The 16,123-nt window shown below is 37.6% G+C and overlaps 1 protein-coding gene across 1 annotated transcript in view; it reads left to right on the top strand.

The window, feature by feature from the left end:
* HNMT (histamine N-methyltransferase) overlaps nt 1-13,170 on the top strand; it is a 32,046-nt gene extending 18,876 nt beyond the window's left edge. The window contains exons 3-6 of the mRNA XM_084892645.1: nt 687-794; nt 1,962-2,092; nt 4,531-4,624; nt 12,684-13,170. Of these exons, the coding sequence (XP_084748771.1) occupies nt 687-794; nt 1,962-2,092; nt 4,531-4,624; nt 12,684-13,039 (689 nt within the window). The 3' untranslated portion in view covers nt 13,040-13,170. The remainder of the gene's footprint in view (nt 1-686; nt 795-1,961; nt 2,093-4,530; nt 4,625-12,683) is intronic.
* Nucleotides 13,171-16,123: the final 2,953 nt, after the last annotated feature.

Here is a 16,123-nt window from a genome sequence, read left to right on the forward strand (position 1 = left end):
TCCAGCCTAAATCGCGGGCCGAATGGTTTACTGAACAGTCATAAACTGACAATGTCATAAACTGACAGCGGAGTGCAGTGATGACAGCGCGGTGCGGGCCACATTGCAAGGCCTGGAGGGCTGGATTTGGCCCGCGTGCCTTGTGTTTGACACATGTGCACTAGACCATGGTCTGACATATTTTTGTACCCTTTTTGTGGATCTGACATATGTTGCATATAACATATTATTGTATGCTTCTTGCCTAGCCCAGTTTATTCTAAGGTACATTATTTTTTTTTTTATATATTTTAACATCTGTGAAATTGGGATACATTTTCCAATTAATGATATCTTAAAATTATAATTAATTGTGTTTTTTTCTGACAGTGACACAAAAGTAAGGATTGATTATATCCTATCATCAATGGCATCTTAGATTAAATGTAATGCAATAATAGATACTGAATAAAAATGTTATATGAATGAATGAATAGCAATCAGAGCCATCCTCAAGTTACATTATTATTACTACATACAACCTAGCTGTTCTGCATCATAGACAATGTGGCAGGGAAATAATTGAGCATTATTCTTTATACATGCTGGGCTTTCCTAGTAAAACTAAGACAAAAAAACTAGGTCAAATTATTCTTAATCATTTCTTTTTGGACCAATGTGATCTGTTTCCTATGCTTGTATTCTAGGTGAAATTGATCTTCAAATTCTCACCAAAGTGCAGGATCAATTCCCAGGAGTTCACATTAACAATGAAGTTGTTGAACCAAGTGCTGAACAAATTGCCAAGTACAAAGGTACCTGAAACCCAGGGAGCTATATGTCAGATTCTATCCCAAAAGGCTTATCATCCCAAACTTGCCCCTTTAATCATTAACAGCATTGCCATTGTAGTATGTTCTTAGTAAGCTTAATGGGAGAAGAACCTAATCAATTTGTTTCTTTGGCAGGGATAAACACCTCAGAATATAAACAGTAAATAATTAAAGTCCTTCACTTACTGACTCTCCATCCATTCATTGACCATCAGTTATTATTTTTTGATGTTTATTCTTAGAGACAGAGTTATTAATTCATTCAGAAGTATTTAATCAGAATCTCTGTCCTTAAGGCTTTATGATTAATAGGTTATAGTAGAAATTTGCAAACTTTTTCTGAAAAAGGTAAAAAAGTTGTAAAATTTTAAATTTAGAAGACCACAGAATCTATCACAACTAATCAACTGGACCATAGTAGCACAAAGGCTGTCATAGAGACTACATAAAGTAATGACTGTGGATATGTTCCAATAAAACTTAATTTATAAATACTAAAATATGAATTTGTTATTCACATATAACAAAATAATATTCTTATTTTGATTTTGTTCAATCACTTAAAAGTGTAATGGCATGAGATATGAAAGACAGAGGCATAGAGTTAGGACGTAGAATTATATGTTTGTTTTTATTTTTTTGTTTTATTGTTTTTTATTGTCTAAAGTTTTACATAAGTCTCCTTTTTTCCCCAATTGACACATCCCCCCACCCCCACCCCTAGCCATTCCTAAAATTGTATATTTTTAGCTTGCAGTTCATTTAAAAATAGGTACTGGGCCAGATATGGTCCATGCACCATATTTGCTGACTCCTGGGTTACAAAATCATATCACCTGTTTTATATCAGTTTTTCATCGATAAAACCCATGAGTTGATTCCCTATTAATACTAAGATAATATAACCTATGTTTGATCAGGGTCTTCCTAATTATTTCTTATTGACTCTTTCATCTATAAATTCGTATAATACTAGAAAAAAATCAAGATGAACTCTCTGGTCTTCCAGAGCTACATAAAAAGGAAAACTGTTTTATATTTGTTATGTATATAACATTGATTGCATTAAAATTCTAAGTGGTAATAGGGTCCACATTTGCACATTTGCAATTAAAATGGATTGTGTGCCACCTCTTTTCTGTGCTTTAGAGTTTGTAGCCAACTCATCAAACCTTGAGAACATAAAGTTTGCTTGGCATAAGGAGACATCATCTGAATATCAAAATAGAGTGATGGAGAATAGAGAACTTCAGAAGTGGGACTTTATTCATATGATTCAGGTAAGAAGTATTTATTGTTACAAATGCTCAGAAAGGAGATTTAGCAAAAGCTAGTCTCTCCACTTATGCTTTGGATCCATTCTTGGCCAGTTATAAGATTTTGCTGCTTCAGAAGTCATTCTCCCATTTCTCTCAAAGCTTCCATGTTTGATTTTTCTTATAGCAACTCTGCTTCTTCTGAATTATGACTCAATTCCTCTCTTACTCTTTATCTACTCTGCATCTTTCTTTCCTGTACCTCTGTCTCTTCATTGTTCCTCATAATCCTAACACTCTCATAACATTCTTTCAACTTAATATTCACAGTCAACTACAGAGAATCTCATAGTCTATGAGATCAAATTTCAGATCATCTAGTATGGTCCACCTCTACTTTTCTTTTTTTCTTTTTTTTTCTTTTTTTATATATTTTATTGATTTTTTACAGAGAGGAAGGGAGAGAGATAGAAAGCTAGAAAGGTCGATGAGAGAAACATCAACCACCTGCCTCTTGTACACCCCCTACCGGGGATGTGCCCACAACCAATGTACATGCCCTTGCCAGGAATCGAACCTGGGACCTTTCAGTCCACAGACCGACGCTCAACCACTGAGCCAAACCGGCTTCGGCCACCTCTACTTTTCATCACGTCATATCATAGCCATCTTATGGACTAGCTGTATCTGGATCCCTGCCTAGGTGTGTTCACTGTGGTGAACTCCATGGAATGACAATACAAACTATGCTGCTGATGAAGCATAGGCCAAGTTCAAGTCAGAGGGGCATAGATTATGTTGTGTGTGTTTTGTTGTTGTTGTTATTAATCCTCACCTGAGAACATTTTTTTCCATTGATTTTTAGAGAGAGTGAAAAGGAGAGGGAGGGAGAGGCAAAATGATAGGTGAGAGAGAGAGAGAGAAAGAGAAATATTAATGTGAGAGAGATACATCAATTGGTCATGGGCCTCAACTGGGGCCAGAGATCAAACTTTCATTACAGGTATGACAAGGAATTGAACCTGTGATCTTTCAATGTGTAGGCTGACACACCAACCACTGAGCTACACTGGCTAGGCAAGTTGGCTTTGTTTTATGCAATAATAAATTCTATCATGGGAATCTACATAGAATATTGGATTATTGTCCAAGAGAGTTGAATATGAAATATAAGAAGTAAGTATATATGAAGAATTCAAGCTCTGAGGAATAATTTTTCACTGCTATTGTATAATCCTAAGCTCTCTCTTTGTTGGGTGTATAGGCCTCTCTCTGCACTTCACCAGATATGGTCCAGAATTATTAAAAACTAGAGGCCCCATGCACGAAACGCATGCATTCAGGGGCGGGGAATCCCTCAGTTTGACCTGTGCCTTCTTGCAGTCCAGGAGCCCTCATGGGATGTCCGACAACTACAGAGGCAGGAGAGGCTCCTGCCACCTCCTGTGCTCACCAGCTGTGAGCCTGCCATCTGGCTGAGTGGCGCTCCCCCTGTGGGAGTGTACTGACCATCAGGGGAAGCTCCTGCATTGAGAGAGTGGTCAGGCTAAAAGCGGCTCTTTGACATCCCCCAAGGGGTCCTGGATTGCAAGAGAGTGCAGGCCAGGCTGAGGGACCCCACCTGTGCACAATCGGGGCCAGAGAAGGACACAGGAGGTTGGCCAACTAGGAAGGGACGACAGGAGGGCTCCAGAGCATGCCTGTCCCTTCTTGCTCAGACCCAATCGGCCGGACCCCAGAAGCCAGCTAATCTACCGGTTGGAGAGTCTGCCTCCTGGTGGTCAGTGCACATCATAGCGAGCAGTTGAGCAGCCTTAGCATATGCTTTGATTGGTTGAACTGATGATGGGACGATTGGACACTTAGCATATTAGGCTTTTATTATATAGGATGAGTAGACTGACTCTTAGCATCTTGTGACCAAGCATGTAACTTCATGCTTTATTAAATCCTTTCCTAGAGAATATGTCAACGTCAGAGCTTTTCACACTTTCCATGATTTAAAAAAAGCATCTGTAAGCACATGGTGAAGCTAGTACAAAGGCACAAAGGGCTTAGTTTTAAGGAAACGTTCCATGAAATGGAGTCTGTGTTTATGGTGCCAGCACCATTTTCTCCCAGAAAATTAAAAGGCACCAAATGTGGAGTAAGCCTAGAAGCATCGCCTCCACGTGGAGCAGAGACTGGGTGTCTCCAGCTGTAGATATCATTGTTATTAAAGCCAGAAAGAGTAAATGTAAAGCCATTTGGTTCTTGTTGAGCAAATAAAAGTTTCCCTTTTTCCCCAAAAAATGTTTATTCTATCTCTCCATATAACATTTTTATTTTTTAGATATCTTAAATGTTTTGTCCAGTAAAATCTATGCCACTTAAAAATCAAACTGTCTAGTGAGTATCTGGCCCAAACACACAAAGATGTTGAGGTAGAAAAGTGTTTCATGTCTCTTTCCCTTCATTTCTAGATGTTGTATTATGTAAAAGACATCCCAGCTACCCTGAAGTTCTTCCACAGTCTCTTATCTACCAATGCTAAGCTTCTTATTGTTCTTGTGTCAGGTAAGTTATTTTTATCTGGCCTGAATAGATAACAGTACTGCATATATGTATGGATGCATATGTTTGAAGGCCATATGAGAAAAGGCCTTCACAACAGCCCCCAATTTAGGGAGTCTCATGGCATTAAATGCCTGTTTACTTCTTTCTCCTGAGAAAATTTGTTATCTATATGTAAATTATCTTTTATTGTTCCTAGAGCAAATACAACTGTTAGTAACTTTTTAAATGAGACTAAAAATAGTAAATATTTCTGTTTGCTCCTTTGTGTCCATTGAATGTCTCTCTCTTTACCCTCTGGGATGTTTATTAACAAATAAATAAAGGTTAAACCATTTGGGGTACCATCATATTCAGCTAGTTTGCATTTCCAGACCCATTATCAATAGCTTTTCTCAAATAACTACTAAAAATAGTTCACTTGTTTTGTTTTATGTGCTTTATTTTCCAAATAAAGCATTTGATCCTCTCCTGTTGCTTCCAGGGATATAATAAGTACCACACAAGAGAGCATAAGTAAACATGTTAGCAAATGAGGCATGGTAATTGTTGAATTCATTACTTCATAATTTCTTTCATTTGTCAGTCTTTATGGACTGTCCATGCAGCACAAGGCAGGTTAATTACAGATATAAAATAGTTTCTATCTTCTTAAGCTTATACCAGACCCCAAACTCAAAAATCCATGTCACAAAATCCATTTTTTCTTAAATATGAAGAATGGTTTGGGGGATGATAAACATGGTTGTTAGCCTTAATCCAGGGTTTGAACTCATGTGGGAGTCTGGCAAGTGAGCACTCCTGTACACAACCCCTTCCCCAGGGGAGCATTTTGATATGCTATTTTTATCTCTGGTTAGTTAAAAATACTCATTTTTAACTAATAGATCAACCGAAGGACTTGTGTACATGCATATAAGTACAACCAATGGACATAAAACTCTGGGGAGGGAGGGTATGTATGGGAGGGAGGGAGGGGGGCAAAAAAAAAATCAATAAAATATATTAAAAAAATAATAAGAAAGAAAGAAAGAAAGCAAAAAAAAAAATGCTCATTTAAGTGGGAGAAGTGCTTATGTGAACTGGCTGATCTCTCTCTAACTTAGGAAACTTGGGTAAAGCACTTTGTTCTACACTTACCAATTCAAAAGTAAACTTAATTAGCAACATTAAAGGCAGCCTATTGTTGACAATCTGTATCAATAGTACATAAAAAGTGTTGTAGACAGGAACAGCAATTCATCCAGAAGTCATATGTTTTATTTTAGAATGTATTGAATATCCATAGGAGACCCACTCTTACGTTTGGTTTATTCTTAAATATTTTCAGAAGTAGAGTATTCGAGTGTCAAAGGGCAGCTTTCTCTGAGTAAATGTCTACCAATAAGAAAAAGGCAGCCTCTTTAGAAAGTGGCATGAGCAGTCTATAAGCAATTGAGAATTGACTAAGTGTCCTTATGGATATAAGATTCTGCTGGCTATATCATGAATCAGTTCATATAATCCATGGTATATTGGCATCGAGAAGTGTGCAAACTAAAACAGGCCCACTGAAACATATGATGATACATGAAGGAAGAATGCTGAGGCACTTCCTAGCAGTGTGAACTTGGTCTACGAATCTAAGTTTATTCAAGGGCTATTTCTAGATAATCATACCTACATTAGTGCACCTGTGCATATATGTGATTCATATGTTCTATGTCTATATACTTTTCTGGGGAAAATCAAAGAAAAAGTGTAAAGGTTTAAAATCAGTTAGCTTTTTCTAAAGTATTTTAAGTAAAACATTATTTAGCCAGTGTGGTTTGATGGTGAAAATATTTTACAAACTATTTTGGTTTGGAGTTCATAATTTTCCATTACTGCACACAACATTGTAGATGGGTATCCCAAAGAGGAAATATTGTTAATCGTTACTGATCCTAGACATAAGCATGCAACAGATAATAGTTGTTGAATTAGTGACAACTCATTACTTCCTTTCTTTACCATATACACTTATTTCTTAAAAGATTTTATACAGCTATAGAAGAAATATATACATTTATTTTTAAAGAACCACTTAGCAAGTGGAAAAATAGGTTTGGGTATTTTATTTTGGACTTTCCACTTCCCTATTAAGGCTAAATGTTATAGCTTTATTGCTTTTGTTTATCAGGAGAGTTATTAAGTATAAGTAAAAAATTAAAAACAAACCTCCTTATGCAATATAGTTTGTTTTTTGCAGTTAAAGAAAATATTCCACCTTTAAGGAAATAAAATTGTCATTAACTTAGTGTAACCTGAATGGCTAATACTTAACTCTTAACAATCGGAGTAAATGACTGAGCCCTCATCCCATGTGACTTGGTCATCTGTCACATGCTCTGTGACTCCTGAGGAAACCTGGGTCATGCTTCTGATGGTTGGCAAACAGTGGCAAACACTGTTTGCTCCAAACTTTTCACAGTTCAACTTTGGATTTCTCATGGCCAAACCTTGCATGTGCTGCACTTCCTTTTTTGATCCTGTTCTGCTTTACCCCAAACATGGGCATAGCTCTATTTCCCTCATTCACCGTTCTTTGGGGAGATGTTGACGTGTATGAGGAAGAAGAACAGCAGAAACAGAATTTAGTATCAACGTCTCACAGCCACTCTTTTTCCAGCCTTTCTCTTGCTCGGTTGTCGCCCACTTTCCCTTCACCTAATCATATCGTCTCTCAGACCTCACCCAGATCCTCTTAGCTCAGTACTTTCTCTAAAATACCAACTTCTTACTTCCCCTTTCCGTAGAGCAAACTCCCTTTCCCTCTAGCTCTCTCACCTCGATAAATTTATGCACCTATAAATTCCTCTTATCAACAACATATTTTCCCAAGAAAAAGTTATATTGCCCACTTAGTGTATAGAAGTGGCTGCAGTTTCCTTTTATAATAGTAGCAGAAATTGCTTTGTTGTTTTAATACAGCCAATATAAACATATGGGTCAGCGCTTATAAAAATAGTCATGGTCAGTTTCCAACAATGGAAAAAGTTTAATCACAAGAAATGTCTAGTCAGATTTGTCTTATATCATTGTTAATCAACTTGTATAGGATGGATCCACATTTTTATTTAGTCTTTTTTTTTTTTTTTTTCCTTTTCGATTCCCTGTCTGCCAGTCCATTCTGTGGATAATAAACAAGCTTGAGAAAGCTCTCCAGGGCATCTGAGGTGCCCAGTCAACTTCCCTCCTCACCCCTGTATAAAAGTCATTGCCCTAAACAGCCTTCTCAGCCCACATTATAATTCCTGAAACCCCACTCTCCATACTTGTCCAATGAAAACATTCTTTAAACTTAAATATTGCCCTAAAACTTGGAACACCTACACCAAAATGGTTCACATTAGGCTCTGTTTTTATCAGGTTTCTCTCAGTCACTCTAAATGGAATCCACTTTATAATTACCTAGAAGTGAAGAAACCTGTTTGTATATTTCCTTGATTCCAGGGCAGTATTGTCATTCATAGCTTCACTGCAATGAAGAAAATTGAGTGCTCATTGTAGACAGATTCCGAAAGCCTAAATTAAATTTCATCATTAAATTAAATTAAATTTCTAAGAGCACTCATCTAGCCATTGTCTTATCCATGCAGATAAAGGTATGTCTGCATTAACATCTTGTTCTATGTGGTCATATGAAATATTCACAACTAAGGCTCTTGTCTGTTGATCTTAGTCACTGACTGTTACTGAAAGGACAACTTATTTCCTCCTGATAGACTGAGTTACTCATTTATTTGAGCGCCATATACATACTCATTTTTGCAGTTTATTACACTAGAAGGTAATGAAATATGGGGTCAGTTTCTAGATTTAATTATGCAGAATACCTAGCATGGCTAAGGATCCAGGTGTGTCCAGCCATATTCAAAACACAGAATGCTCAGTTCCAAGCTGGCTGCCCAGGATGGTCATTGTGGTTCATTCAGCTTTTACTGAGCTCCTGTAGTCCATCACTGCTGTGCTCTGAGGGTTGCGAAGACTACTTTTCCTTTTCCTTTGAAAGGCTGCTAATTTAATGGAGGATTCAGACCAGACATGTGAACACTGAGCGGTGTGCTGAGTTTCCGATCAGAGGTATGAGGGGAGTTTAAGGAGAGTTTTTTGGGAGCAGGGGGCTCTGCCTCTCATTTCTACTCTCAGATCTTGCAAAGCCCTTGGCACCTACAGGACACCCAGTAAATGTGTTTGAATTGAACTGAATAATTGCTTATTATTTCTCCTTTATGTTATCCAAGCTACTTGTTCTGAATGTCCTTCCAAAAAAACACACAAAGAAATACCATGTTTTGCTAAAACTTACTCCATGTTGGGCATGGAATCAGATAGGTAACAGACAGTTCTGGAGATTTGAAGATAGGTTTAATAAACAGAAATAAAAGACTCAATAAAGAAGATTACATATCCACACATACACAGTCTACACTGACATAGGTGGACAAAAGCAATAAAGGGTAGGCAAGTGGAACTCATGAGGAGAAGAAAGAGAAATTGAAGTCAGAATTACATGCCAGCATTTGCTGGTCAGCCCAATAGAGTATGTGTTGCTTGAATGGGAGAGAGGCTTGCCTCTCTGCTACAGAGCTAGCCCATTTCATTTAACTATAATGAACAGAAGTTCCTGATTATGAAGATAAAAGATTCAATTTGAAATGAAAAAGAAAAAAACTAAGAACAAAAGAGGTGTGTCACACACTAAAATGATGTCAGTGACATGTTTTTTTGCAAATGTAGTAGCCAGGTATTAGTTGGATGAGTTGTTAATTAATATGCAATGTGTCTGGTTAAGGGAGCTTAGCCAGAAGGAGAGCACTCAAGTTTTCCGTCCTTCCCTCTCCTTACCTGAATAAGGAAGGAGGTAAATCCAGTGCGTGATTTTTAATATAGTGGGGAAAACAATCTGGTTTATTCCATGTTGAAAACAAAAGTAACACCATATGCTGTGCCCACCGAGAGCCATTATGATAATGCATCCGTCAGAAAGTGTATAATTGCTCAGCTCCAAAAAGGTGCCGAGTCACAGAACACTGACACCACCAGCACATTTTCTGCAATTAATGTTTTGTTCTTTTTTCTCTGCCAGTTTGAAAAAATTACAATATGATAACAGAGCCTCTCCTCAACCACTGAAATATTTATGTTCTTATAAAGTCTTATTTGTAAGGCAAATTCTTTTTCCGGATGACAATCACTGTACTGGAATGAAAGATCTTTTAATATATCCTCATGACCCTCATTTTTTTCCCATTGAACTGAGGTTTTATTGTTTTCTGCTTCATTCCAATTCCTAGAGCATATCCTGCAGTTATCACTTAATCTTCTGAAACGCAAGTGGAACATCAGTTATCTAGGCTATTTATTATTTACTATTTTCTGCCTTGAGTGGTCTCTTCTGTTTAGTTAAATCTGGGGACTTCAGCTTAGTCTGAGGATGAAGGTCAGGGGTGGTGCCTGAGCATCCTGTGATTATATGCACATCTGGGTGGGTGTATCTTGTTTGTGTACTTTTCCGGAGAGTCAGTTATTTTCTTTAGATCATAAAAGAGGTTTGGGAACCAAAATAAATTCAAGCCTTTGAAATCTTCGCTTTTAATCCTGGAAGTTCATAGAAAATATATAGTTCTCTGTTATATTGCTTTAGCCAAGTCCAGCTTAATTATGTAACCCTTCAAGAATGTTTACTATGTGCCAGTCATGGTTCTAAGTGTCTTACATGTTAAACTCAGTTAATCCCTGCAGAAATTCTATGGATAGATTCTATTATTATTCCTGCATCACAGTTGATAAAACTGAGGCACAGGTTCAAAGTTTAGAAAGGGGAAAATCCAGGCTTCATACTCAAGCAGTTGGGCATTAGTGTCCACATTTAATTCACTGTACCATCTGAGTATGTAACAGCTATTATTACAGGCATGTATTAGAAGGTCCACAGATCGATTTTCATTTGTTTTATTATAATAATTGATTTCTTTTGCTTTTTCACAGTCTCCAGATTCTAACCAGTAGAAATTAGCAAACTAATTTCATAATGTAATGTTCATTTATTTTGTAAGTACTTACTACACACATGCTGTGTGCTTAGCATTGTGCAATGACTCACTTAAAGTATCTCATTTAATACTTTCCAGTGCATTTGAGGTAAGTGTGGTTGTCTCCATCTTATAAAACTGAGGTGCTGGGAGACTAAATAGCAAACCTCATCTCAATTATGAAATGTCAGAAGAATAGTCCAACAATCTATGTCTCTCTCCCCTAGGCTTCTCTTGGCTTCTTCACGGGGCTGGGTTTTCAAACGTAAATACAACAGATATTGCTAAAACTTCCTTCAAAGTTGGGGAAAAAACCTATAGAAATCAACCTAACAGCCCAAAGCAGTATGTAGTGAATGGATAGACATGTGTCTTTAGTTTGAGTAAATCATTATTGTATTTATTGTGCTATTTTTTTTATTTCAGTTTTTACTCTTACATGCTCTCCTTTGAACTCAAAACTAATAAATACCTGTCTTGCTTCTATCACCACCTGGATGCCCAATAGGTATCTCAAATTTACAGTTCTAAATGTGATACATGCAAAACTGCTTCTCCCTCATTCTTCCCACTTCCAATAATGGCAAATTTCTCATTTTAGGTGCTTGGGTCAAAATTCTTGGGGTCATTACTGACTTTTTGTTTTTGTTTTTACTCAGACTGAGTAAGGAAATTGTTGGCATCTGGCAATGTATGTAGGAGGGTAGCATATAAAACATCCAGCCACTTCTCATCACCTCCAAGCTTGCTGGTCCAAGTTACCAACATCTGTCACCCAGGCGATTGCAGTCACCTTCTTACTGTTCTCCCTGCTTCTGTCCTTATGCTCCTATACTTGCTTCTCATCTGTGGGCCAGAGTGATCTTATTAAAATGAAAATCAGGTTAAGTCACTCTAATATCAATATGGAAACCCCATTTGGATACTGGAATTTAAATAACTTAAGATGAATTATAATATAAAATATATTTTCTCAGTCACACAGCCACAGTTAAAATGCTCCATAGTCACAAGTGGCTACTTTATGGGACAATGAAGATACAGAACATGCCTTCAGTCCAGTAGGTTCTATCAGACAGCACTTCAGTGGCTTTGCATCTCCTGCCACTTTCCAATTTCACCAGCTTCCTAACTAGTTCTTAAACATGCCAAGCATGTCCCTGCCTCAAGTCCTATGCAATTGCTCTTACTACATCTTGGATTAATCTTCCCTCCTCCGGCCACCAGCAGGCACCTGGGACCAGGGCTGGCTTCCCTTGGGCCACCCACAGGCACTTGGGACTGGGCTGGCTTTGTGAAGAAGGATGTCCGGAAGACATCAGTCTAATTGGCATATTAACCTTCTTTGTTATAGACTAGAGGCCCCTTGCAAGAAGATTCCTGCAATAGGGCTTCCTGCTGTGGTCTCCCCCACCCCACCTGCTTCCCTTCCTTCTCCCACGCCCCACTTACTTGCTTCTCTGCAGCTGCACTCCCTTCTGCAGCAGTTGGCTTCTTTCTATGCTGTCTTCAGTCTTCACCTTGGCCTGGATATGCAAATTAACCACCATCTTGGTTGGGTTGATTTGCATATTTGCCCTGATTGGCTGGTGGGTTGTGGCTTGTGGGTTTAGGTAAGGTACGGTCAATTTGCATGTTTCTCTTTTATTAGAGAGGAAGGTTTGTTATGTCTGTGCTCAAATGTCATCCCATAAGAGAGAATGTCTATAACCACCCTATATAAAACAGCAGACCATCTTTGATTTCCTTATTTTTTGCTCTGGTTTGTTATCATTGCACTCAGTATCATCTCACATGTGATTTATTTATTTATTTATTTATTTATTTATTTATTTATTAACTTTCTCCCTACTCCCAACTCCTCACTCCTTGAATAAAGCTACACAAAGGCAAGGATATTTTTTTAATTGACTATTTTATCCCAAGTATCTAATGCACTGCCTGGCAGGGTACCGTAGGTAAATGAAAGAAAGAGTGAATGAAAGCATGACTTTGTTTTCTCACAGGAATCAGTGCCTGGGACAAGCTGTGGAGAAAGTATGGATCCCGCTTACCCCGAGACGACCTCTGCCAGTACGTCACATCCACTGACGTCACTCAGATGCTAGACAAGTTGGAGATTAAGTATGAGTGTTCCCACCTTCTGTCCACCATGGATATATCTGACTGTTTTATTGACGGCAATGAAAATGGAGAACTGCTTTGGGATTTTTTGACAGAAACCTGCAACTTTAGTACCACAGCCCCACCTGATCTCAAAGCAGAAATTGTAAAAGATCTGCAAGAGCCTGAATTCAGTGTAAAGAAAGATGGAAAGGTTCTTTTTAATAACAGTCTGAGTTTCATAGTGGTTGAGGCATAAATATCAATCATGAGAAGAATGTATTCAAAAATTATATCTTAAACAATGTGTATCATTGATGTCTGTATTAAAGATTACAAATACATCTCATAATAAAATAGAGCATTGTCTCATATGTAAAATCTAGAAAATTTCAAAACATTCTTGGACTTCCATGTACAATCATATATGAAATTGTTGGTCTTATCCCATACCTTCTCCAGTAAAGAGACTACCTGCAGGGTAAACACCACATATGCTGGGAAAATGAAACAACTAAGTTTTACTGGCTTGTTGACAATAAAATCCTTTCCATTTTTTTATTGTACTGGAATTTCCTAGAATATAAATAAAGAATATACTATATATTCTTTAAATAGTAGTAAAGTAGATGCTTATTGATACTTTGAACACTAAAAAAGTATATGTTTATTTATTTTCCACCTTTTGTGAAATATTTGTACATCCAACTATTATAGTTTCTATCTTATTTTTAATGATTACTAAAACAGTAAAATTTCAGGGTATTTTTTAAAACTTATTTGATTTCCTTTATTTTACTTTTAATAATAAATACCCATGACCCTCATAAATTAGTACATCCCATATAATAAAGAGGTAATATACAAATTGATCATCACTCCAACACAAGATGGCTGCCCTCATGTGGACACAAGATGGCCACCACAAGATGGCCAGCAGGGGAGGGCAGTTGGGGAGGACTAGGACTACAGGGGAAGGCAGTTGGGGGGCGGGCCTGCAGGGGAGAGCAGTTGAGGGGGGGACCAGGCCTGCAGGGGAGGACAGTTGGGGGCAATCAGGTCAGCAGGGGAGGGCAGTTAGGAGCAATCAGGCTGGCAGGAGAGTGGGGTGATCATGCTGGCAGGCAGAAGTGATTAGGGGCAATCAGGCAGGCAGGTGAGCAGTTGGGAGCCAGCAGTCCTGGGTTGTGAGTGGGATGTCCGACTGCCCATTTAGGATGTCTAGTGGGATTGGTCCTAAACAGGCAGTTGGACATCCCAGGAGGGGTCCCAGATTGGAGAGGGTGCAGGCAGGGCTGAGGGATACCCCTCTGTGCATGGATTTCATGCACAGGTCCTCTAGTCTCTTTATATAAGTAAATAATTGATTGTATAATAAATAAATAAATATATGTTTAAAGTAAGTTAACTATTACTCCCTATTAGAAACAAAACAAAAATAATGTTTTACTAAAGCATTCATGAACTCTCATTCTCCCAGGAATGAAGCCTTTAACACAGTATGATGGTTTCTCTTTCACAATACAGAGCTACCACTTAATGTTGCCGATAGTCACTTTAAAGAGTTAATGTCCCTCCCTAGTCTCTTAGCTGAGGCCCAGGGAGTATGCTGCAGTGCAGAGCATATCTGCATTTAAAAATGACTACACTGTGTTGTTCAGAATAAGTAAAACTGACTTGCCCTCTTTTCTTGGACAACTTCATCAATGTTTTTTAATTATAAGTTCCAACAAATGAAATGACAGTTATCCAATCAGATTCTTAAATATGAACTCTGAACCATTAATCATACTGATACATACTACTGACAGAGGAAATCTATGAGGCACACAAGATTAATTAATATGGACCATGGTGACCTTGAACAATTTTGCCAAAATGATGGAAATCAAGACTCTACAGAGAAAATTATGGCGTTTTCTGAAAAGGACAAATCCAAAACAAAACAAGACTAGAACTAACATGCTACTTGAAGATAGAAAAGAATAGCAGCCCGTAGATGGATATTTGTAAATATGGCCTTTTACTCAGACCTATACAGCCCTTACTATAAAATACAAGGATAGCTTTGGTTGGTGTGGCTCAGTTGGTTGGTCATTGTCCCGTGCATGGAAAGTTTATTGATTTGATTCTGGGTCAGGACATATGCCCTGATTGTAGATTTGATCCCCTGTGGGAGGAGGCATACAAGAGGTAGCCAATCAATCTTTCACTCTCACATTAATGTTTCTCTCTCTCTCTTTCTTGCTCTCTCAAAAAATGAATAAAAAAAAAATCTTTAAAATAATACAAGGATAAACAAATCTTCATTTGCTTCAATAGAATGTAATGGGAACACTCAATCCTCTTTAAAGGTAAGATCTCCATGAGTACATACCAGTTGGTGGTAGAAAGGTACAAGGGAGCCAAGGCTGGTTTGGCTCAATGGATAGAGCATCGGCTTGGGGACTGAAAGGTTCTGGGTTTGATTCCAGTCAAAGGCATGTACCTTGGTTGCGGGCATATCCCCAGTAGGGGGTGTGTAAGAGGCAGCTGATCAATGACTCTCTCTCATCGATGTTTCTAACTCTCTCTCTCCCTTACTCTCTGTACAAAATCAATAAAATATATATATATATATATTTTTTTTTTAAAAAGAAAGGTACAAGGGATAGAACTATTGGTTTCTGTCTATTCTGCCTGATATTACAAAGGATTGAGGCAGTCACATACTGACTTTTCAAGTTTATCCTTGAGGGTCACAAAAAAGCCTGTGACATAATTTAGAACATTATAATATGCATCATTGTACATCTCTCAGCATTTAGCATAGTGCCACACATATGGAAGATGCTGACTAATGGTTTTTCAGTGAATTATTTTCAATCATCTCTTTTATAACTATGTGTTTATATTCTTATTGTAAGCATAGCTCACACACACAAAAAATATCAAAACTGTTGCCCTTAGTATTAGTATAAACTTTAACTTATTTAAAGTGGAGCACAGTGTTTTAAGGCCTGGCTATTTGCTTATTATAAAAACTGGCAAATGTCTTCATGGAAAACTGTCAATTTGGGCAAAATATTTTAAGTTTCTAGTGTACATACATAAAACAGATACATAGATCATAGAGAATACTAGATCTTAAGCTGTCAAACTGCACTGCCCCAAAGGTATGTTTGTTATATTTTAGAGTTTGTTATATTTTTTAAGAATAACAAACTCAAAATATGTTGACATTTTAAAAGCACATTTGCATGTGTTTACCCCTTCGGAATGTGGTTTCTAAGAAAATAACGATTTTTATTTATTTTTATTTTATTTTTTGCTAAACTCACAGGGGAATGAATGTATGAAATAA

This window comes from Pipistrellus hanaki (genome assembly GCF_964339955.1).
Source record: "Pipistrellus hanaki genome assembly, chromosome: 8".
NCBI lineage: Eukaryota > Metazoa > Chordata > Mammalia > Chiroptera > Vespertilionidae > Pipistrellus > Pipistrellus hanaki.